This window comes from Myripristis murdjan, chromosome 15, assembly GCF_902150065.1.
Source record: "Myripristis murdjan chromosome 15, fMyrMur1.1, whole genome shotgun sequence".
In the NCBI taxonomy this organism is placed as follows: domain Eukaryota; kingdom Metazoa; phylum Chordata; class Actinopteri; order Holocentriformes; family Holocentridae; genus Myripristis; species Myripristis murdjan.
This window is the reverse complement of record NC_043994.1, coordinates 22,990,060-23,010,023: the sequence shown is the minus strand read 5'-3', so window position 1 is coordinate 23,010,023 and position 19,964 is coordinate 22,990,060. Positions and strand designations below refer to the sequence as shown.

General features: G+C 40.6%; 2 protein-coding genes across 6 annotated transcripts in view; one reads left to right on the top strand and one right to left on the bottom strand.

Moving 5' to 3' along the window:
• Positions 1–16,011, bottom strand: part of kif16bb (kinesin family member 16Bb) — a 28,855-nt gene extending 12,844 nt beyond the window's left edge. For 2 of the 5 annotated variants that reach the window (XM_030070695.1, XM_030070697.1), the window contains exons 1-12: positions 15,841–16,010; positions 15,633–15,702; positions 15,406–15,522; positions 13,998–14,114; positions 13,124–13,221; positions 9,346–9,461; positions 9,101–9,243; positions 8,592–8,760; positions 7,966–8,091; positions 7,171–7,355; positions 6,968–7,033; positions 15–134 (exon numbers count right to left, since the gene is read on the bottom strand). In XM_030070695.1, coding sequence (XP_029926555.1) covers positions 15–134; positions 6,968–7,033; positions 7,171–7,355; positions 7,966–8,091; positions 8,592–8,760; positions 9,101–9,243; positions 9,346–9,461; positions 13,124–13,221; positions 13,998–14,114; positions 15,406–15,522; positions 15,633–15,702; positions 15,841–15,887 — 1,374 coding nt within the window. In that variant the 5' untranslated portion in view covers positions 15,888–16,010. Of the gene's footprint in view, positions 1–14; positions 135–6,967; positions 7,034–7,170; positions 7,356–7,965; positions 8,092–8,591; positions 8,761–9,100; positions 9,244–9,345; positions 9,462–13,123; positions 13,222–13,997; positions 14,115–15,405; positions 15,523–15,632; positions 15,703–15,840 lie in introns of all 5 variants that reach the window. The other 3 variants (XM_030070696.1, XM_030070698.1, XM_030070700.1) reach the window with 3 other exon arrangements.
• Positions 16,012–16,222: 211 nt separating this feature from the next.
• Positions 16,223–19,892, top strand: mad2l1bp (MAD2L1 binding protein). Its single transcript, XM_030070702.1, has 4 exons — positions 16,223–16,243; positions 17,103–17,535; positions 17,633–17,916; positions 19,212–19,892. The coding sequence occupies exons 1-4, from the start codon at positions 16,238–16,240 to the stop codon at positions 19,731–19,733; spliced, it is 1,245 nt and encodes a 414-aa protein (XP_029926562.1). The 5' UTR covers positions 16,223–16,237; the 3' UTR covers positions 19,734–19,892.
• Positions 19,893–19,964: the final 72 nt, after the last annotated feature.

The window sequence follows — 19,964 nt, the reverse complement described above, 5'->3', positions numbered from 1 at the left end:
GAGGCTTTGTTCACTTTCAAATGATAGAGGATAATGCCAGTGCTGAGCAGGTCTTCATCGATGCCAATCAGATGGGGAAGCTGGCAGTCCAGGATGACTCCACTCCCCTCCTTCCTCAGAGCCAGCGTTTCCTCCTATGGGACGCAGGAGAACGCACCATGAGGAAAAAATAATATCCTCTTTCTATAGCCTGTAGCCAGAATGTCGCACAATATAAAATAAAAATGCTGACAGACATTTAATGGCAACCAGCAGAAAACTGAATTCTTTATGAGTGCTCTTCCTTGCCTGAAGGCCAAGCAGAATAATAGTGGCGTTCCAACCATGTGTCGCCATGAAGCAGGAGAGTGGCTAACGGCAAGAGAGGCACTATAAATCATTCAGATTATCATGGCTAGAGTCAAACTGTACATGGTGTTCACTGAGCGTTGCAGAGCCGCCACACATACACACTCACACCCACTCACTGAATGTGGGTGGTATACCATGCACCATTGGTTTTAGTGATACATAGCTATAAACATTCAAAATTGCTATTAAAATACTCCCAGGCCTGATGAAAGCATGTCAACTTTTGATAACGGCAACAAACTTGTGCTAATGTCGTGTTGTCCACCATTTGTCTGTAAGGATGACAGCTGTTGTATGCAAGGTCAAGCTAAAGTGAATTCCTCTGTCTCTGATGGCCTCATATCACGTGCAAGCAAGCCATTCACCACATACAAATGCCGCAACACGTTCTGTCAGTATTTGTTGAGGAAAAGAGAAGAACTGAGGTAAAATGAATCATAATGCAATTTCATGATGGCATTTTCCATATTCCCCTTTGAAAAATGGTATTTCAAGACGCACGCGACCTATCGAAGGATGCGAATAATGGAAAACACTTAAATGTCCATATTTCACACATGGGTCAGTGTTTAATGCTGCCTCATAGTGACATTCAGATCACAGCCAATCACGCACGCAGCAACACCACAGTTACATCACAACCCGAAAGTCAGACAGAAATTAATGTCCACGTGAAAAATCCATCCGACTTGTCCAGAAATCCCTGCTAAATATGTATTTAATGGCGTTTCAGCACCTCTCTACAGGAAGGTGATAAGAGGTAGAGAAATTGATTTAATCCGTGAAAGCTATTTCTAAAGCGCAGGATGGCTATACATAAACCTCTGATCTGTCCCATACACCGCTCCACTGCCTCCTCCAATTGTTGCTGGGGAATAGAAGCCTGAGCCACACTGCCTTATTGTGTGTCTGTCTATCACAGGGAGATATTCATTTACCTTCATATAAAATTTCATTTAATATCAATTTCATTTCTAACTAGACAAAAATGGTGCAGAGACAAGCTCTAGAAACGACCGGACAGGGAGTAGGCAGAATATAAGTTAATTCAGCAGTTAATTTGGCAATTATCCCACACGAAATGAAACACTTGCCCTCAGATGACCTGCCAGGCTAAAAAAATAGACTGAATTAAGCCATCAAGAGGGACTTAACTTTCAAGGCTAAGGTTGAAGGCCAACAACCTTTTCCTTCCAGGGCAGTGGCTCCAGCTCAATAACCCAAGAGTCTACCCGAGCATGAGAGGCCCTATCAGAAGAATTCTTCCGTTAGGATGGTGGACTAATGCTTCACATTGCTATGGATTATCATAAGTACCTCCCCAAGAGGCAGAGCAGAAAATATCTCACACATGGAGGATTCAGAGGCAATACTCTGCATAAACTAGTTCCCCTCCCTTTCGACCTCCTCCTGCTCTCCTCTGTATAGATTGGACTGTGGAGTGAAGAGACGTGTCCACCACCACCACCTCCCTCATTGGCAGATGTGAGAAATCCTTTTTTCTAATGAAGAGGGAGAGGCATCGACCCCAGCCCCTGTACTTAATTAAAAGGGATTCTTCACAGACTTCATTAGAGGTGAGGAGCAGTCTGGCAGATTAATGCACTGTGTCACTTTCCTAAGACACCAGGAACAGATGAGATCCTCTTATTTTCTCCTCACATATACACACACCAGAGAAAGTTGCTCCCCACCACACCCAGTGACTCAGTCAGTCTGTCTGCTGTGAGGAGAAAGTCTGCCTTTCTCTCTCCCCTCAGATTGAGGCAGCTGGTGAACATAATTAACTGTGGCCTAGACCAGCAGCCAGGCTTGGGCAGCATTTAAGCTCCCATTAAAAGCCATCATCTGTGGTTGGGTAGAATTTTTAATGGCTTTTCTCAGTGCCGCAACAGTTCAGGTTCCCGACTTGGTTTGCATGCATATCAAATGCTACTGTAGCGGGCAGACCAATCATCCTCTCCAGACTGCCCATCAGCCTTGTCGAGCAGAGCAACTTGCCTAAAGGAACTCATCAGAAGGTACTCTTCATTAAAAATAGGGGGGAAAAAACGTGTGCATTTGCAGTGCTCTGTTGCTTTCAAAAGCTAATTTCCTTAAAAGGAACCCCATTGATATCCACAGATTAATGGTCTTTACCAAGTTAGAACAAATGATGCATACAGGAAAGACAATTCAAAGGCTAATTTTCAAACGGTATAGCTCTGTGTTAACATTTCTTAGGTATACATTTTCCATTATATTTACTCACAGAAACACTGTATTCAAGTCTTGTTAATGGTCCTTAGTTCTACTCTGTCTCATTTGTGTGTGCTACGTATAAAATAGACTCTAAACTCAATTCTCTGGTTATAGTATAATAATACACAAACTATGGTTCAAAAGTGGAAAAGGCCATATGCTGGTAGCAACATGGCTGATCTGATTAACAACATTGTTGGATGACTGTTGTATTATTTCTCCAGCTGGAGTCGATATTACATATTCATCGCAAGTCACAACTCCAAAGTTGAAGTCACTTATCAAAGCACATTTTCCAAATATTGTGTTTAGGCTGTAATCTCACCATTTGTCTTTCTTCAGATTTTCATATTTATCATATTTATAATTGACACTTTTTAAAAAAAAGATATTTCCACTATTGCATTCTGAATACATTTCATATTTCCGTGTAATTTCCACACTATTCATTTGTCTCTTTGATTGTTTAATTCAACAAAGGACAATCTAACTGCACTGTCATATATTATAGTAATATGCAAAAGGATTAAGTTTGGGGCCAAAATTAGATTCAGCAAGCAGATTTCAGCCCTCGTTAGCATGAGTGACAAACATAATGCATGTACCCGTCATTATAAATTAGCAGAATAAATACTGATTTTCAAGAATCAAACTGAGAGCCACTACTGTAGAGCCAAACTGTACTGTGGAGTGAAGGTCCAAACTTAATTCAAAGCAATGTGTCAAGGCTTAGGTGCTGACTTGTGAATATGTAAAGGTCATGAAATGCTATAATGACAACACATGATATATAACTGCCAAGAGTATGAAGCAAATTGACATTAAACAGAGCAAGCGTCAGGGCATGCAAGGTTTATGTTATTTCATTCTGCTGAGTATAGCATGTTTGAGTCTTGGGGATACAAAGACTTCTAAGATCAAAGAAACGCTCTGCTCATTTTTTCTTACGGAAACTGAGGTTCCTCCCACCAGTGTTACAATAAAAGATGGCTGGAGGAGCCTTTTAAACCTCACTCAGGCCGCAGCACTACACACCGATTTGGGTGCGTTCAAGTGTGTGTGTGTGTGTGTGTGTGTGTGTGTGTGTATTCCCCTGCAGTAGGACAGCATTTCCACTTTACTCTCTTCCTACCCTTTTTTGTTCTCTCAATCTGTTGTTGTCTCTGTATGGTAAGAGGCTGCTCTGGAATCCATCTCATATTAATTACTTTCTCTTTCCCACATGCCCTATAACCAATCTGGGAAGCTGACGAATAACTTTGCATTCCAAATCTGCTTTGAATACAGAATTCAAATTCTGTTTACACTGTTCCTTGGTCAGCTTGTCCCCCTCACAGCCCAAGCACAAATTTCATCCAGCCCTCAGCAAGAGCAGCATCAGAATTAACCAAAAAAATATACATACCCTTGAAGACATATCCCAACACAAAAGACATGTCCATGAAAACACAGAAGATGCCCTACGTACACTGCCTGACAGGCAAGTCAAACAGCATGACGAATTACATCAGGGCCATCATATTTGATTAAACAGCAAATGCTGAAGGTCATTTGGTTGAATCAGCTCTCACCAAATGCCACAAATTTGATTAGGCCTTAGTTTGCCAAGTCAACCTGTACAATTCACAGTCCGTGTGTTGAATTTTGAAACAGGTAACCTGAAACTGGGTCTGGGATATGCCTCTCTGTGCTGCACAGAGCCAGCCGGCACCTCTAATGTCTCCACAGCATTCGATGTAGGAATCCCACTTATCATTTTTCACCTGGGCAGAATGCAAATGCACAGGGAGACAAATGTCAAATCCATAAAGTCATTCATCAAACAGTTAGAGTTATGGCAATATCAGTGTGCCAGCCGGTCACCAGTACAGTGGCCTTTTAGCCTAGGTGCCACGTTGTGTCATGCATCATAACAGGTGTTGCTACATGGACGGGCACGGCCCCAAATAAGGCATATTGCTCTGCACTTCAGCTCTGCCAGTGGAGATGGACGATGTTGCCTCTGAGCACAAAGTCGTTTCCCCTTGAACATGCAGGCAGAGATTTACAACACAGCCACTTTAATTAATACGCTGGACGGTCAGAAACGAAAGTGCCATATGTCAATAATCTAGACCTCTTAATTAGCAGCAGTGACAGCTGCTAATGAGTTCCAATACACTGTCAAGAATAAAGGGCTGTCGAGCCACTAAATGTCACTTGCTACCCACCATACGGAATATAATGTCAATTCTCCAACTCACACTCATAAATGGCATTCATATGTCAGGTGTTCACTTTTCTAATAGGAAACTTTAACAGGAAGCATTGCAGAAAAAAGCACTAATATTGTCGAATAAATACACAAATCTATCCTGAGACATTTTATGAGCGAAAGAGCCTAATATTTCTGGAATCAACGCTGTTTCAAGTCCTTAAACACTTTAATTCAACCCTATGCAAAAACTAGTGGGTTCCCTTGTTTTTTAACAACCATCTGCTTCTTTTAACCAAATCTGTTTTTGTTTGTTTGTTTTGTTTTGTTTTTTGACACACACTGTCCTTTATTCTCTCTGAAAAGACTCTGTATACTCTGAAAAGAACACATACAAGCACTGGGCTAAATTCCTCACATGCGCAAATGTATTCAGCCAATAAAAGGCTCTCATATATGATAGAGACATGATGTCACCCTACATTTTATGAGCGCCGTGCTCCATAGTTCAATGCATAATGCAGCAGGCTACTTGGCTGGGTATGATGAGCCCCAAACAGATGACATTTGGTGTTGCTATTTGGGAGTTTGGGCACAAATTCAACCAGTGAAAAGTGTTTAGTGAAAACTCTGGGCTGGCACACAGAGGCGATGGGTGTTGCTGTGAGGATGCTGCAGCTCTCTCCCAGCCTCAGAGAAACCATATGGGGTGGCTGGAGAAGGCATTTTGGCTTTGCCTCTCTTTATCAGACTCTCCCAACATCATCACATGTTAACTTCAGGACCATTACAACAGCTCAGTTGACTTTTGGATCCCGTTCTCCTCTAAATAGATGTAAAATTTAATTTAAATGCCAGGTTGACTCTCTACTTTTATTACCATTTCCAGTCCCTGAAGAGTCTGAGGCTGTTCACCAGACTTGCAGTGACACCATCTGGTGGGATGTCCTAACTGCAAGCAGCAACGTCTATCAAAACTGCTGCTGGAGGCTTGCCGATTTGTTGAATGTTTGTGTTCAAATTAATGAAGCCGACTTTGCAATTCTACACACTCGGTGGCCTTGTATTCAATGAAGCATTTGCAATATCTATTCCAGTATATCCTTAGAGCAGCAGCATAAATGAAAATAAAAAAAAAACATTACTATGGATCTTGGACATGAAAATCGAAAGCAATACAAATGTTATAACAGAGTGAAGAAATTATAAGGGGAGCATGAAAAAAATGCATATGTATCCAGCCGTCTTGGAGCAAGGACACCTAACAAACACGTCTGTGTAGAAAATAACTTCATCACAGCTCTTAACCAAAAAAAAAAAAAAAAAACATGCTTTCAGTTTTCAGAGTGTATGCATTTACTTTCCAACAGTTAGTTTGGTCTTTGGTCGACTTTATAACGATCTACGCATCTATGATTAAATAAAAGAACAAAGAAAAACTGTAAAACATTGGAACAAAGTGCCTCATCAAATGATTCTCTTCAATTATTTTCTGTCTTGTTATCCACCAGCTCATGTCCATGAGCCAGCCAGCAAAGTGAATCATACTGGGCTTTTGTTGAGTGAGGCTAACCAATATTAAATTGGCCCCAAGATATGTGCTCAAAAACCTCCTATCACTTATCTATTTAAAAAAAATGACAGAGAAATCTTACAGAATCATAGGCTGTAGACCAACAGCCAAAAAAACTACTCAACACTGCTTATTTTTCAAGCTCATGTTGACTTCTAAAAGCTCTCTGGAGGTGGCCGGATGGGGCCACAATGCTCAGGCACACATAGGGCCATCTGGTGGGCTCAGTCATGTGTGTATGAGAAAGGCAAGGAGATAAACAAGGAGAGAGAGAGTGGGAGAGCAACGGCAAGGAAGACATGGAAATCGTGAATTATGCTAGAAAAAGGTCATGAATTCACAGTTTTTGCTTGATTTTTCAAGGTTAAACGATTTGTGCAGCTGATGTGTTGTTTTGCATTTTTCTGTAAGGTAATGTTGGATCGTGACATTATAACGGCAACGCTGTAAATACACAAATGAGGTGTTGCTGCGCCTTCACTAACTTGGGGATTGTGGGGGGTGGATGTGGTGGGGGGTGGAGGGGGTGGGGAGTGAAGCAAGCAGGGATGGCAGGCATCATTTAAAGAGGAATAAATCAAAACACCATACTCCAGAGAGTGGCCAACCTTTGCCTCATTCTGATGCAGCCTCTCTTCTACCTTCAAAGACGCAGTCGGGTTCTCACGGGAAACCTGAAAAAGAAACAAACAAAAGGCAGACTGGCCTATGACCTCCGTGAATACAACCTTGTCAACATGCATACTGCACCATGCTTGATGGCCTTTTATGTGAGTTTGAACATATGCAGCTGCCCACAGTGGGAGCAGACCTGACTGGCTTCCTCTATCAGCCTTTGGAGCCTGGCAATCTCTGCCTGCAGCTCCCTGATCAACCTGACGCTGCAGTCTTCATTCACCACAGGTGAGTTCACGATGGCCTTCGCTCGGCTGGCGTAGCGTAAAGTGCTCAGCGTCTCTGCATAGTTCACATCAGCAGGAGAAATGGCTGCCATCACAGATCACCAGAAAAGAACATAATGAAGTCAAGTTTATTTACATAGCACCTTACACAAACAAAGGTCCAAAAGAGTTTCATAAGTAGCAAACATAGCATAAAATTGAAATATTATTAAATTGAAATATTAAGAGCATAATGAAAACAATACCAACAAACATACAGTAGTTTGTTGGGATAGGCAGATAGATAGATATACACACATATTTTGGAGATATTACATATTTAGATATTTTTTTCACATGTTTGTTACACTAAACATGTGAAATCACTGGTATGGCCCTTTAAGACAAGTAAAAATTGAGTTGCAACATTCAAAATGGAACATGATGAAGAAATGTATAATCATGTCCATCACAGATTTCAACACAAGAGACCTGAGTTTGGAAATGCTTCTTAGTTTTAAACATGATTGTGTCAGTGACTTGACATGTTGGTCCAAAGACAAAACCTGGGAACCGCATCATGCAGCGGTAGTGTGATAAGACAGTAAACAAAGACAATTCACTGTGGTCAAGTAGCTTGACATTATCTCTTTCTAAACACACCTTCAAGTTATGATAAGGGAAAAGGGACAGGAAATGCTATTAGCCAAAATGATTTTACATACTTGCTATCATTATAGTCTTTGAGTTTCCACCCAGGCTATCTTTAAGAAGCCATGTGAGCACAGAGTTTCTGTAGGGAACGAAGATGTGCTTCTTCTTTGCCGTCTGCCCCCCTTCACTCAGATCAGCTGGGAAGTCATACGGGGTGAAACACTGATTCACTGAACTGTTTCAAAAACATTTCATTCCAAAACACTATACATCCATTTTGGTGTAAAACCTTCACCACCCAATACTTCAAAAACGCTCATCACTGGAATAGCAAAAATGTTCTCATTTTGTAAAAGTCCTCATGATGGCTTCTAGTATAATACCACTCTAGTTAGTTTCATTCCAGCCATAATTTGCTATCAGAGGTCACATTTTTTAGATGGATATCCTTTGTGGAATGAACTCAAACATCACCTAGAAACTATTACAACTAAGAATTTTAATTCCACAGCACAGACAAACTTGGAAAGCAAGGCCTGTTAAGTGTTATTTTGAAAGAAGTGGAGTGATTGCACTGTGAACTAAATAAGTGTTCTTGCCCAGATTATAATTGTTATCCACCAGTGAGCAGACTGGGTCAATAATAGATGAAGATGTAGTGTCATGGTGCATCAGTAATGCTGTAACCTCCATTTACCCAGAGCTGATATCACACTGCCCAGGGTGACCAGGGATTTGTTGATGTTGGCACCTTCCTTCAGCCTGGTGCCTGTGGTGCGTGTGGCATCAGCTCTCTCACTGCCTGCCAGGTCTACCAGGTGGATCTTACTCAGCATCTCACATGGCAGCTCTGCGTCAAACCGTGCCTGTGGCATGGAAAACATTACTGAGCAGTCCTCGTTTAGTTCAAAAGTGGCAATCTCACAGAGGAATTCTTAGCCGTATAGGCGGTATCACAACAAAAGTGCTCCTTAAGATGTAAAAGCTGAAAAAGCCTTTGAAGATGGAGAAAGCAACATGTTAAAAATTATCATTGCACAAAACAGATAAACAGGATGGAGCTAATTAGAGCTCTTGAGGGAAAGCTCTTACCAACACCTAAAGAGTTTTCAAGGAAACTTTTTTAATGTTTACCAGAGTTCAAACTGACTACACCAAGGAGGACTTCAACTTGTGACCGTGTACTAGAGGTTCGAGTGTGTTCACCTGGGTGAAGCTGATGGTGAAGATGGCATGGGAGCGACTGCTGACGTCATTCATGCCCGTGCTGGCCGTGGTGCGGTTGGCATTCCCCAAAATAATCAGCTCCTCCATGTCACTGTGGCTATGCACAAGGTGCTTGGACAGATCTAGAGACATTTGTTGGGATTTTCAAAGTCCGACAAGGAAACAAGGAAAAGTCAACTCAACTGAGGTGAAAATGGACGAATGCGTTAAGGAGTCTGTCTTACTCTCTACATAAGGGCCGTCCCTCGGGTGCTCTCTCACCCTCAAGCCTCCGCTGTCTACGGGTGCAGTTTCCCTCTGGAGAAGGTCCTGGACACGTTCATTGTAGATCTCCAAATAGCTGATGCCAAGACAGGGACACAGATTTAAAATCTCACTCCAGATTTCATACAAACCTACAGTGGCCCAAATTAATGCAGGGATTCAGTGCTAATAGTATATATCAACAAATGGGAAGACAACAACTGTGTTATTGAATTATGTACAATGAAAGGAACTGCACAATGAATTCCAAGTCAAATTGCTCTGCTTGAACTGGCAATGCATAAAGAAACTTATGCAAAGTAGACTGTGGCCAAAAGCTTGATTCAATACTATCGCACCATATGAAAATGAAAACCAAGTCAATGAGCACCTGAATCAAAACCAATTCAACCTTGTAAAAGCAATTAACCTTTTCCCAAAAAAAGGACAATAACCAAATGGAAGAGGTCTATCTTGTGGATGAGCCATGTGGGTTGCTTTCTGACATTATGTTGAATTTTCATGTCACAGTATTAGATTGTTTCCAAATATCCACAGGCAGTAAACTACCATTAAAGCATAGCAATAATAGCACAATGATTAGCTGAAAATGCATGTCTTGTCAACAAGATCCTTAAGATAGCAAAATATGGACTCAAATACGATCACTTCCTCGAGGGGTGCAGAAAACATTTAGGAAATGTTTTACATGGAAGGGATGAAATTAATTTGTCAAATGTGTTACGACAGCCACATACGCTGCACAGCAAAAATAACCAGAGTTGAGGAAGGAAAAAAGTAGAACCAAAACCTATTCTTAAGCACAGACAAGAAGTGGTGAGTGTGTTCTTTGTGTCTAACAAGTCATACAGACAGAAAAATAGACTGACTGAAACCACCAGTGCAAGCTATAAAAAGGCACAATCACCAACTGCCTTTCTCCTCAAAAATCAGAATCAGAAATACATTATTGATCCCTGAGGGGAAATTGGATGGGTATTGGGTAGGTATTAACGGATCATTTAATGTCAGTAAGAATCTCTTATACACATTCTACATATTTGGACTAGAACTGTTTTTATACCGTTAATATGTGGGGAGACAGCCTTACTAGAAATATAAAAAGTACAAATTTCATAAACTGGTGTGTAGCTACACTGGTGTGCAGTCCCTGGCAGTTCTGACAGGCGGTTTGAAATAAGAAATGGAAAGCATGCTGTATTATGGACAATATAAATCGGTCTCCTATGTGCTGCATGCCAGAATGACAGAGCATTTCTATTAATCACCCTACCTTGTCTGGCTGAACTGAACACTTTAGCAAGTCATTTTAATCATCTGTATTTATAAACTACAAAACATTCAGTTCCTAGGCTTTTGCTCTGTCTACTCTAATTTGTTAATGTTACATTGCTGGGTGTGTTGTGTTTTTCATATTTGCTGGTGGGGAAAGAATCGACAGGATTCTGTCCATCCAGCACGGCGACAGTATCAAACGAATCCCATTAGTGAATAATCTTCATGCTTTTGGAAACTACATTTAGAGACCAATGCTCAACTTTCACACCTCAGCTGGATAATCTTTGGTGGCTTCTGGGGTTTAGCTTGAGTAATTGCTTGAATGAAAAATTCTTATCATTTATACCAAAAATGTGTTATTTTGTTGTTGTTTTTTTATCTGGCAAAAGTAAGCCTTCACTGTCATTCAGTGGTTATTCAGTAGTCAAAAAGCATGAGCTGGCAAAGACAGTTGAATAAAACCCAAATCTAGAGTTGAATAAACCCCAAATAATGTGCCAGTACACTTGGTACCTAATGACTGAATGATGCTTTCACAGTGACTCAATACCCTTAAATTCCTCAATTTTCTCTCAAAACACAATGAAAGTGAATTTGGGCTTAAGAATCATGTAACTACTGTCAAGGTATTACATTGTCACCTGAATTTACACCACTTAGAGTTTAATACTGCAATAGGCAAGGGCAAAACCTTTATTTTTTTTTATATCCTCTTTCATAAGAATATCCCTTAATTATAAAGCTTTTAAATAAAATGTGAATCCACAGAAAGCAGTAAATGTTATTGTGTATTTGCTTGGAAAATAATTACTAGCCCCTGGAGCTTTTTCAGCATACGCAGACACATGCTGTAACCATTCCGCCCACTTATTTCTTCAAACCTGAATATTTATTATGTTTGAATTATACTCAACATACGCTGATCTTCACAGCCAAGCAGATTCCCTTCAAGAAAGACATTAACATGAACTGACAGAGAGCTGCCATTAAAGCCATAATTCAGGATCCTGTTCTCATTAATTATGTGTACAGCCTATACGCCCAAATCCTGAAACAGTTCAACTTGTGGATTAGGGACAAAAATTTCAGCACTTTCTTTTCCTGCCATAACCCTAACTCCAGGTCTATCTCATTTCATATTTTACCAGTAATAGTCCAAGATAAGCCACTAACAGCATCAAAACACATACAAAAATACATTCATATTTGCAATATAAATTTTCAGTGTTGTGCCAAGAGCTCTGTCAGTCAATTTGCAAGGCAATTTCTTTATCCACTTCCATGGCTTTACCGTCTATATCTGAGTTTACCTTTTGTTCACATTTGGATTGTGGATTCAGCCTTAAAAAGAGCCAGGCCTTTGGGATACAGAATTAGTGTCATCACTCCACCAGTCAAAGCAATCAAAACAACTGAAGCACAGGCCCTGGTGGATAATGCAAATAGACTCAATCAAAATGCACTGCAATGTGACCTTTTGAGGACTGCTTTGTGAAGTCTTTGTAAAAGGAGCACATTGTAAGGTACTAAAACAACACCATTTCAGTGCACCATTTTTCCATGTTGCTAGGAAAGCAGAGCTCCCATGAGCACCTCGAGGGCAGCTGTCGATAAAAGCTGGTTAGGTAGTCAGGTCCACTCGACATTTAGAGTCCGTCAAGGTGTTTATGTTTGCAGTTAGCACCAGGTGGCCATCTGTGCATCCTGACTAAAGAATTACCTGCTAACTCATTATAACCTACAGAGGTGGCAGCTCAATATCTAGTGCTCCATCCTGTTGTCATCTGTCACACTTAGGTGATAAATAATAAAAGTAAGGTGCAGGTTCAGCTTGCAGAGTCCACTAATATTCATCATCAATTCAGCATACACCCCTTTCAGCTCTGCATAGTGTTAGAAAGCTTCTTACTGGGATGCCCCGGTAGAACGCACACCACATAAAGGTTCAATTAAGGACTGAGCTCTTTCCTTCATAAATAACGCAAAAATGCATTTTTTTTTTTTTTCTAAAAAGTTTCTTACTTCTTGATGTTAGACGTGGTAGGGTTGGTTGCCCATGAAAAAAGGATCCCTTATAGATTAAAAAAATATCATAATTACTACAACACAGACTTATAAAGCCTGTCTTATTTGGGTATACATTATTAAAGTTAAAAATCTGTGTCCCTGGTTTTGAACTTTATGGTAGTCATTAGGGTAACTGACTTGGATCTAATTTTCCTCGACTTTATTACTTAATCCTTCCCTGGGTTATGTGAGTGAATGCCACTAATTGTGAGATGTCTTCATCTGGCACTGACTTACACTAGTACTGCTAACAAGTGTTGACAGGATGCTGCTGCTTCTTTTATCGTGGACAAAAATGCCATCAATAAACTTTTCTGAACACTCAAAGGGAAGGTTAATTATTGGCTAACTGGGCAGGCTTCCAGTAGTCCTGGCACTATGACATGATCTTACCTGACCTCTGTGCGAAACGACAGTTCATCACTCTTGTTTCTCTGGGACATTTCGCAGAACAAGCCTTCACAGATACGTGGGATTAAACCCTTATCTCCCTGGAACAATAAAGAGAGAAATGTTATGTATCACAAAATGCTACTGAACAAACACAATGTGCCTTTAAATGACAATGCCATTTTGGTCCCATTGTGTTCTCTTAATTTGGGTGTCTTATGCTATCCTGTGACCACAACTCAATACATGCAAAGACTGCTGAACAACATAAACAACAGCTCATCAGATATGGAGTTACTGAAGCATAAAAGCAATTCCACTCTGAGTTGTGTGCCCTCTTGTTTTAATTACAAAGTTACAGATAGTAAGTATTAAGAGCCATATATAATTATCTAGGCTGTTGACAGCAGCACTGCTGATGACCTTGCACAAGCCTGCCGGTACACAAACAGAAATCTCATCTGCAATGTGAAATTTCCAATGCTGTGCAAGGTGAGGAGAGTAGCAGAGGACTGCTGCCCTCATCGCATTTTCTGATTAGTGTGGAGAAACATGGAGATAAATGGAGAGAAGGAGAGGAACATCTGACTGGGCTGTCATCAGTCAGTTTCTAATGCGGTGAGGAGTAATACACTCCTGCTGGGTTAGCAGTGCAAAGACATTAGTAAGCTCTATAGTGTTGTGAATGCCATGTGACATCCTTGGCGTGCCTGGTGAGCCTGTCTTCCAAGTTTTGCATGCAAACAGGAAATATTACAAGTCTCCTTTGGGAAATGCTTTTGAAGATAGGTACGTTTTAAAACAAGTGAAGCAAACAGCACTCTAAAATTATCTGTGACATGTCCAGAATGTGCCATGGAGGCTGAGGCGGCCTTACAGTGTGTCCCATCATGGTGTAGGATTTCCCTGTGCCTGTCTGGCCATAGGCAAACACACAGGCATTGAAACCCTCAAACACAGCTTTAAGCACCTCAGCGCCCAAGTCTTGAAAAATCTAAAACAGCAGAGAGAGGATTTATTAAAATACAAGAAGACTAAATAGGCATTACATTTCCACTACATTCAGGCTCCACAGTAAAAGATCATCTTCTATAATTGCAAAATACAGTCAGACAAAGTCAGAAAGGTCAGACCTGATGACTTAGCTATCTGCCGAAAAACAACTTGCACAATCCTTAGTCACTTCCCTACTCAGCTAACCACCAATACTTCAGAACTGGAAGAAATTTTTTTCTAATTTTTATTTATTTATTTATTTTTTTAATTCCTATTTTATTCAGTTATGCCAAGAACACATAGTTTTACAGTCTTATAAAGTCTTATATACCCTAAAAAGGGGCACCCTCCCAGTAATTTAGCTTATTTTCTTCTGTAACAGCACTTTGGTCAGCCCAAGACCATAGAATTTGTCATCTCTATCAGACACACAAAAACATAATTGTATCATAATACATTTTAACAGAGGTGTTTAATGATTTATGTAGTGTAAATTCATTAATTAGCTGTATAATCAGAAAGTGTCACCGTTTTTCTCCCAAGAAATAATACATCATATGTTGCCCACTACAATTTGTTAAGCTATACTTTGGATGGACATTCAGGTTGACGGAGCTCAGAATACAGTTATCATAAACACATTTGATTCACTCAAGAACAAAATATGTTCATTTTAAACTTGCTATTGTAAACCTGAACTGTGTCAAAATTAGACGTGCTGCTGTGAAATGACGGCAGGATGTAAACGCAGAATTAACACATTTCCTCAGTGACACCTTTTGGTCCCTTTTGAGGCTGATGTATGATAATGTGTCGATTTATCTGTCTTGTCTCTTGTCTTTCTTGAACAGGCCGCTCTCTATTTCTGTCCCTTTTCACAGATATGTTAGGCTGATTAGCCATTTGTGCCTAAAACATTTTGAAGTAGCTAAATAACCCTTCACAGTCCATACACTCATTCATTAAAACACTTGATTATTTTTATTACTTTATTTCACCCTCAAGGGAAATGTAAGTTGAAGAAAAATTAAATCAGTCCACCATCCATATAAATAAATTACATTAATGTCATACAAAACATACATACAAATTTTCAACACAAAATTTGGCCTTAATTAGTTATACTGATTTAAGCTGACTGATTTAACTTTTTTTTTTTTTTTTTAACATTGTCCCTAAATCTCAAAGAATGGGTGTACAGAAAGTAATTGCAATGCATGCACTAAGGGCTAGGTTTTCACAATTAAACATTAAGACAGATGTGGTGTTACATGAAATAATTTGGATACCTTCTCCTGGGATGCAAAACTGGGGTTTCCTCTATCAGATGAGTCATAGGAGAAATCAAAAGAAAAGCTCTTTCCTCTCTCCTTCAATCCGTTCCTGAGAATACCACTGGGTGAAAGCTGGATTTAAAAGAAAAATTAGGTATAACTGAAAAAAAAAAAAAATAAATAAATAAATAAACAGGCCCGCATTATTTATTCATATTTGGCAGCCTATTGAGTAAGCCTACCTTGGTATTGACAATAGTTGCGGTGTGCCCATTTGTGTGGATTATCACCTTTGATGCCAACTGTTTTTCTCTGTGGAAACACGTGTGGAAATTATTTAACTTGGCTTTAATCGTGAAAGTTTGATTAAACAAAAGCAGGGCTTCCCCGCGAGGGCATGCAGTTGGATAAAAATTGACAGAGCAAATGTTGACAGAGTCAGTCCTGTACCTTTTGCTCAGGGGTCGGACTCGGACTGCGACTCTCACTGAAGCCATAGCGCTCAGATCACACGGTGGGATTATAATCTGTTGAGTAACATCCAGTTCACCTCCCGGCCAACACGTACCATGCAACCTCACCGTCCGTCCTCTCTACCTCTGCGTTAACCCCCTGATCCTTAACACTCACACCTGCACACCTGATTATCTCACCTGTGTGCTTTCTACTCAAACTCTCCACTGGTGGCGCTGTAACTGTGCTCGGCATACGCGCTTATTGGGAAAACATAGGCAGTGGCCTTTAGTCGGGTCTAGCGTAATTGCTTGCATTATAAACCTCAAAATATTTGTTATTTGTTTTGATTTCAAACATGTGAGTGTGTGCACAGGTAGGCTACAGGCCCGATATGCAGGTAAAAAAAGTGGCATGCTGGAGAGCCGCCAGCAGACTGTGTTAGTAGAGACACTGCACTTTTTTTTTTTTTTTGCAATGGTGTTTGCATTGATAAAAAGTTGAGACAGCTTCAAATCCGTTTTAGAGGGCAACGCACGAAATCAACACAACAATTTAATATATTTAATTATACGTAATTTAATTTAGTGTGCATTGTGTTCAGCATGCAAAGTATACGGGAACGGGACGGGACGCGTTGATTGCTGAGATACTGATTTGGGCTTATTTCAATGGTCACACCATGGAAATTTCACCAGGGCCACACTCACATGAAGCCGGCAAACTCCATTTTCTGAAAAGTATGGCTTGCATTTCTACTTATCAGATGTGCGCTGAGTGAGAGGATCATGGTAATGCTGAAAAATCCGGCCAAGTGTCATGTCTTGTCGTGGCATTTCTTTTGAGATTTATTATCAGAACACTAAAATGCATATCCCTACGTTGGACCACACTTATTTCCTTGTTAATGACAAAATTCAGCAAGTAATAGTGTTTACCACTGGATACTATATATATATATATATATATATATATATATATATATATATATATATACACATATATATATATATGTATATATATACACACACACATATATATATATATATGTGTGTGTGTGTGTGTGTGTGTGTGTATATATGTGTGTGTGTGTGTGTGTGTCTGTATAGTGTTGAGTGGTATATTTTGTCAAGCTAACAGGCTATAAAAAAAATCCCACTTTTGTATCAATCAAGTACATCTATCCATTGATAGTTGAGCAGTACTTTCATGACATTAGAGAATCCATATCTCCCATTTTCCATGTGTCCTGAATGCAGCATGAGAGTCGATTCCAGTTTCCCATGATGCAGCGCGAAAGAGACCCGGGGACATTCAAAAGTATGGCCGAGGAGTCACATACAAAACCAGCAGCTGACTCAGAAGTTACCGAGGATATTTCCAACATCGGTGATGAAGATTATGGAGGCGAAAGGCGCCCGTCCTTTTCTCCGGAGGAAGATCTCAGCGTACGTAACGGCCACGACGTGACGTGCGAGGTCCTGACGTTAGACCGCACCGGTTTCCAAGGAGCTTCCCAGACTTGTTCACACCGAGCGGCTGCGGAAGTCCACGGACAGCTCCCAAGTCAGGTTGGAAAGACAGAAACCAGCTGTGAGTCAAAAGACGTGCCGTCAGAGCGTCGAGTAAAAGCAAATAAATGTGATACAAGCGGCGTGGAAAACAAGGAAAACACGACAACAAGCAGCCATGGTAGGTGTCGTCAACTAGCCGCGGCCTGCTAGCTTGCATCACAACCGGACAGGACGAGGCTAACCCTGCTCAAACTCCTGTGTTTTTATTTTGACAGCTTGTATGCAACAAGAAGCAGACACGTCGCGACAGAGGAGTTTGGAAACCCCACCTTTGACGACCACTGAGGTTGATAACACCGAGGACAGGGATGCCGAGGTGGTGAGGCGAGCGCAGGAGGAAGGCCGTGTGGATGTGGTCTTCCCCGGCAGCGTCACCCAGGACGCCTGCTGCCGTTTCGTCACAGAGATCCTCAAGTGCATCCTCTACCAGAGACAGCAGCTGCCCATGACCTACGACCAGCTGCTGTACTCCCAGAGGAAACAGCAGGCTTCAGTGCAGGTCAATCCCACTGTAACAGGAGAAATATGAAACACTCCCGTAACAAGAGATGCCAGAACTGTGGTCATTTCCTTTACCTAAAGACCCCATGAAAATGAACTTTCTTGTTTTTATCTTGTTCCTGTTGAAAAAGGGTGCTTGGGTGGGATATTGTGCTCAAACACATTATTCACAAGTGCAAACCAATAGGATATCAGTTTGGGAGAGAAACACAATTTTATTTGAGGGGATAGGTGGATGAGAGAGGATGTTTAAAGATTTCTGAGGGTGTTAATGGTTGAAATGTTAATTTACACCCACTAGTGCAGGATGACTATTTAGGATGCTGTGTTTTACAGGAAGGAGAGGTCATTTCATGGGGACTTTAAAGACATTGTTTAAATACAAACAAGAAAACAGAAGCTCCAACTTAGACATGAGAACACTGAGTTAAGAGAAACATTAGTGTGGAGCCTTCAAGTAGAAAACAAAACACAAAAAATAGAAATTTACAATTAGAGGAACTGTTTGAAATGTCCTGCTGTAAGAACAGCTACAGTGGTATGACTTTCTGCTCTTATTTGGATTTCCAGTCTTGTAAGCATCGCTGCAGTTCTAAGTGTTTAGTTATTTAAACATACAGGCTAAGGCCACTTTAGAATAAGAGTTCAAGAGTAAGTTAACAAATTGCATAGATACTAAAAACAGTATCATTTTAAAATTTTTGGTGTTCACTTGATATCTAAATATTGATTCTTATGACATTCCTATTTCCTGCCCAGCATGTGCCAAATGTATATTGACAAGAGTTTTGTGAAGTGTGAGTGGAGGTGCTCAATAATAATATGTATATGTATTTTTTTTAATTAACCTTCAGTTATCCGTGGGGTCAGTTAGACCCCATTCAATGTTTAATGTCTCTAAATATTTGATCAACTTTTTCATATTTAATGACTTATCCAGATTTAATGGGGACAAGTGGATAAACATAAAATTAACATGATGTATCCTTAACATCATGTTGCGCGTAACACGTTTTGTACACATCAGTGTTTCTTAGGGGCATATTTTACCTCAGGCTTCTTTATACACATTTATTTTAGATGTGTTTGATGACACTGAGGAACTATAACATGCCATTTATAATCATCAAAAAACTTCTCTCTGCTTTAGGGCCATAACCGTACCTGTAGTGATACTTTGATGTATGGTGTTCTAACTACTGGGGACAAATTGACTCCAAATGATAAAAAAATGTTAGTAAATTTAAGTTGTGTGCGTCTTTCCATGAAAATATTGATTCTTTTTCCCTACAGAATAAGGAGGTGGTGAGCTGGAGGCCCTCAGCAGACATCGACTTGCGCAAGTGTCAGCGGACCCTCCAGGAGCTTGAGGAGGTGTTGCAGCAGCTGGAGGTGCTGTTCTCCCTCAGCCGGGTGCCGCGTGTGCTGCTCCTTCTGGGAGGCTCGCTCATCCTCCCCAAAGAAATGTATGAGATCAACATGGAGGCCCTGTCTCTGACTGCCGGAGATCAGAGTCTGCGCGTGTCAACATGCTTAAGGCAACTCTTTCGCACACTTTTTGTGGCTGACCTTTTGTCTGATGCCAGATCTGTTCATCTGATGGCCACCACGGTCTTAGTTTTGGCTCACAGGGATTGCGGCGTAGCTTGGTTTCGGCCCAAACTGAACTTTAAAGTGCCAACCAGGGTGCAGAACCAAATTATTGCACTGTCAACTGATCCTGGCATCTGTGTGACACCCTGCGCAGAGGAGTCAGACTGGCAGGATTATGTTTGGTTTCAGGCCCCCATGACGATTAAAGGCTTTAGCAAGTGACAACAGAAGGGAAGAAGTTTACTCTCTGCAATCTGCAATCAGTTTTTAATGTTAGTTCAGTTGAATACTGAACTTCTGAGCTGTACATATTTTAATTGTTTAATTTTTCAAATTTTAAAATCAGGATTAAAAGTGCTGCAATTAGACAATTTACTGACAGTTTGATGCTTTCATCCTTTCTGCATAGTTTTGTTTCTCAAATACTGACAGAATGTATGCATGAAGGCTTTT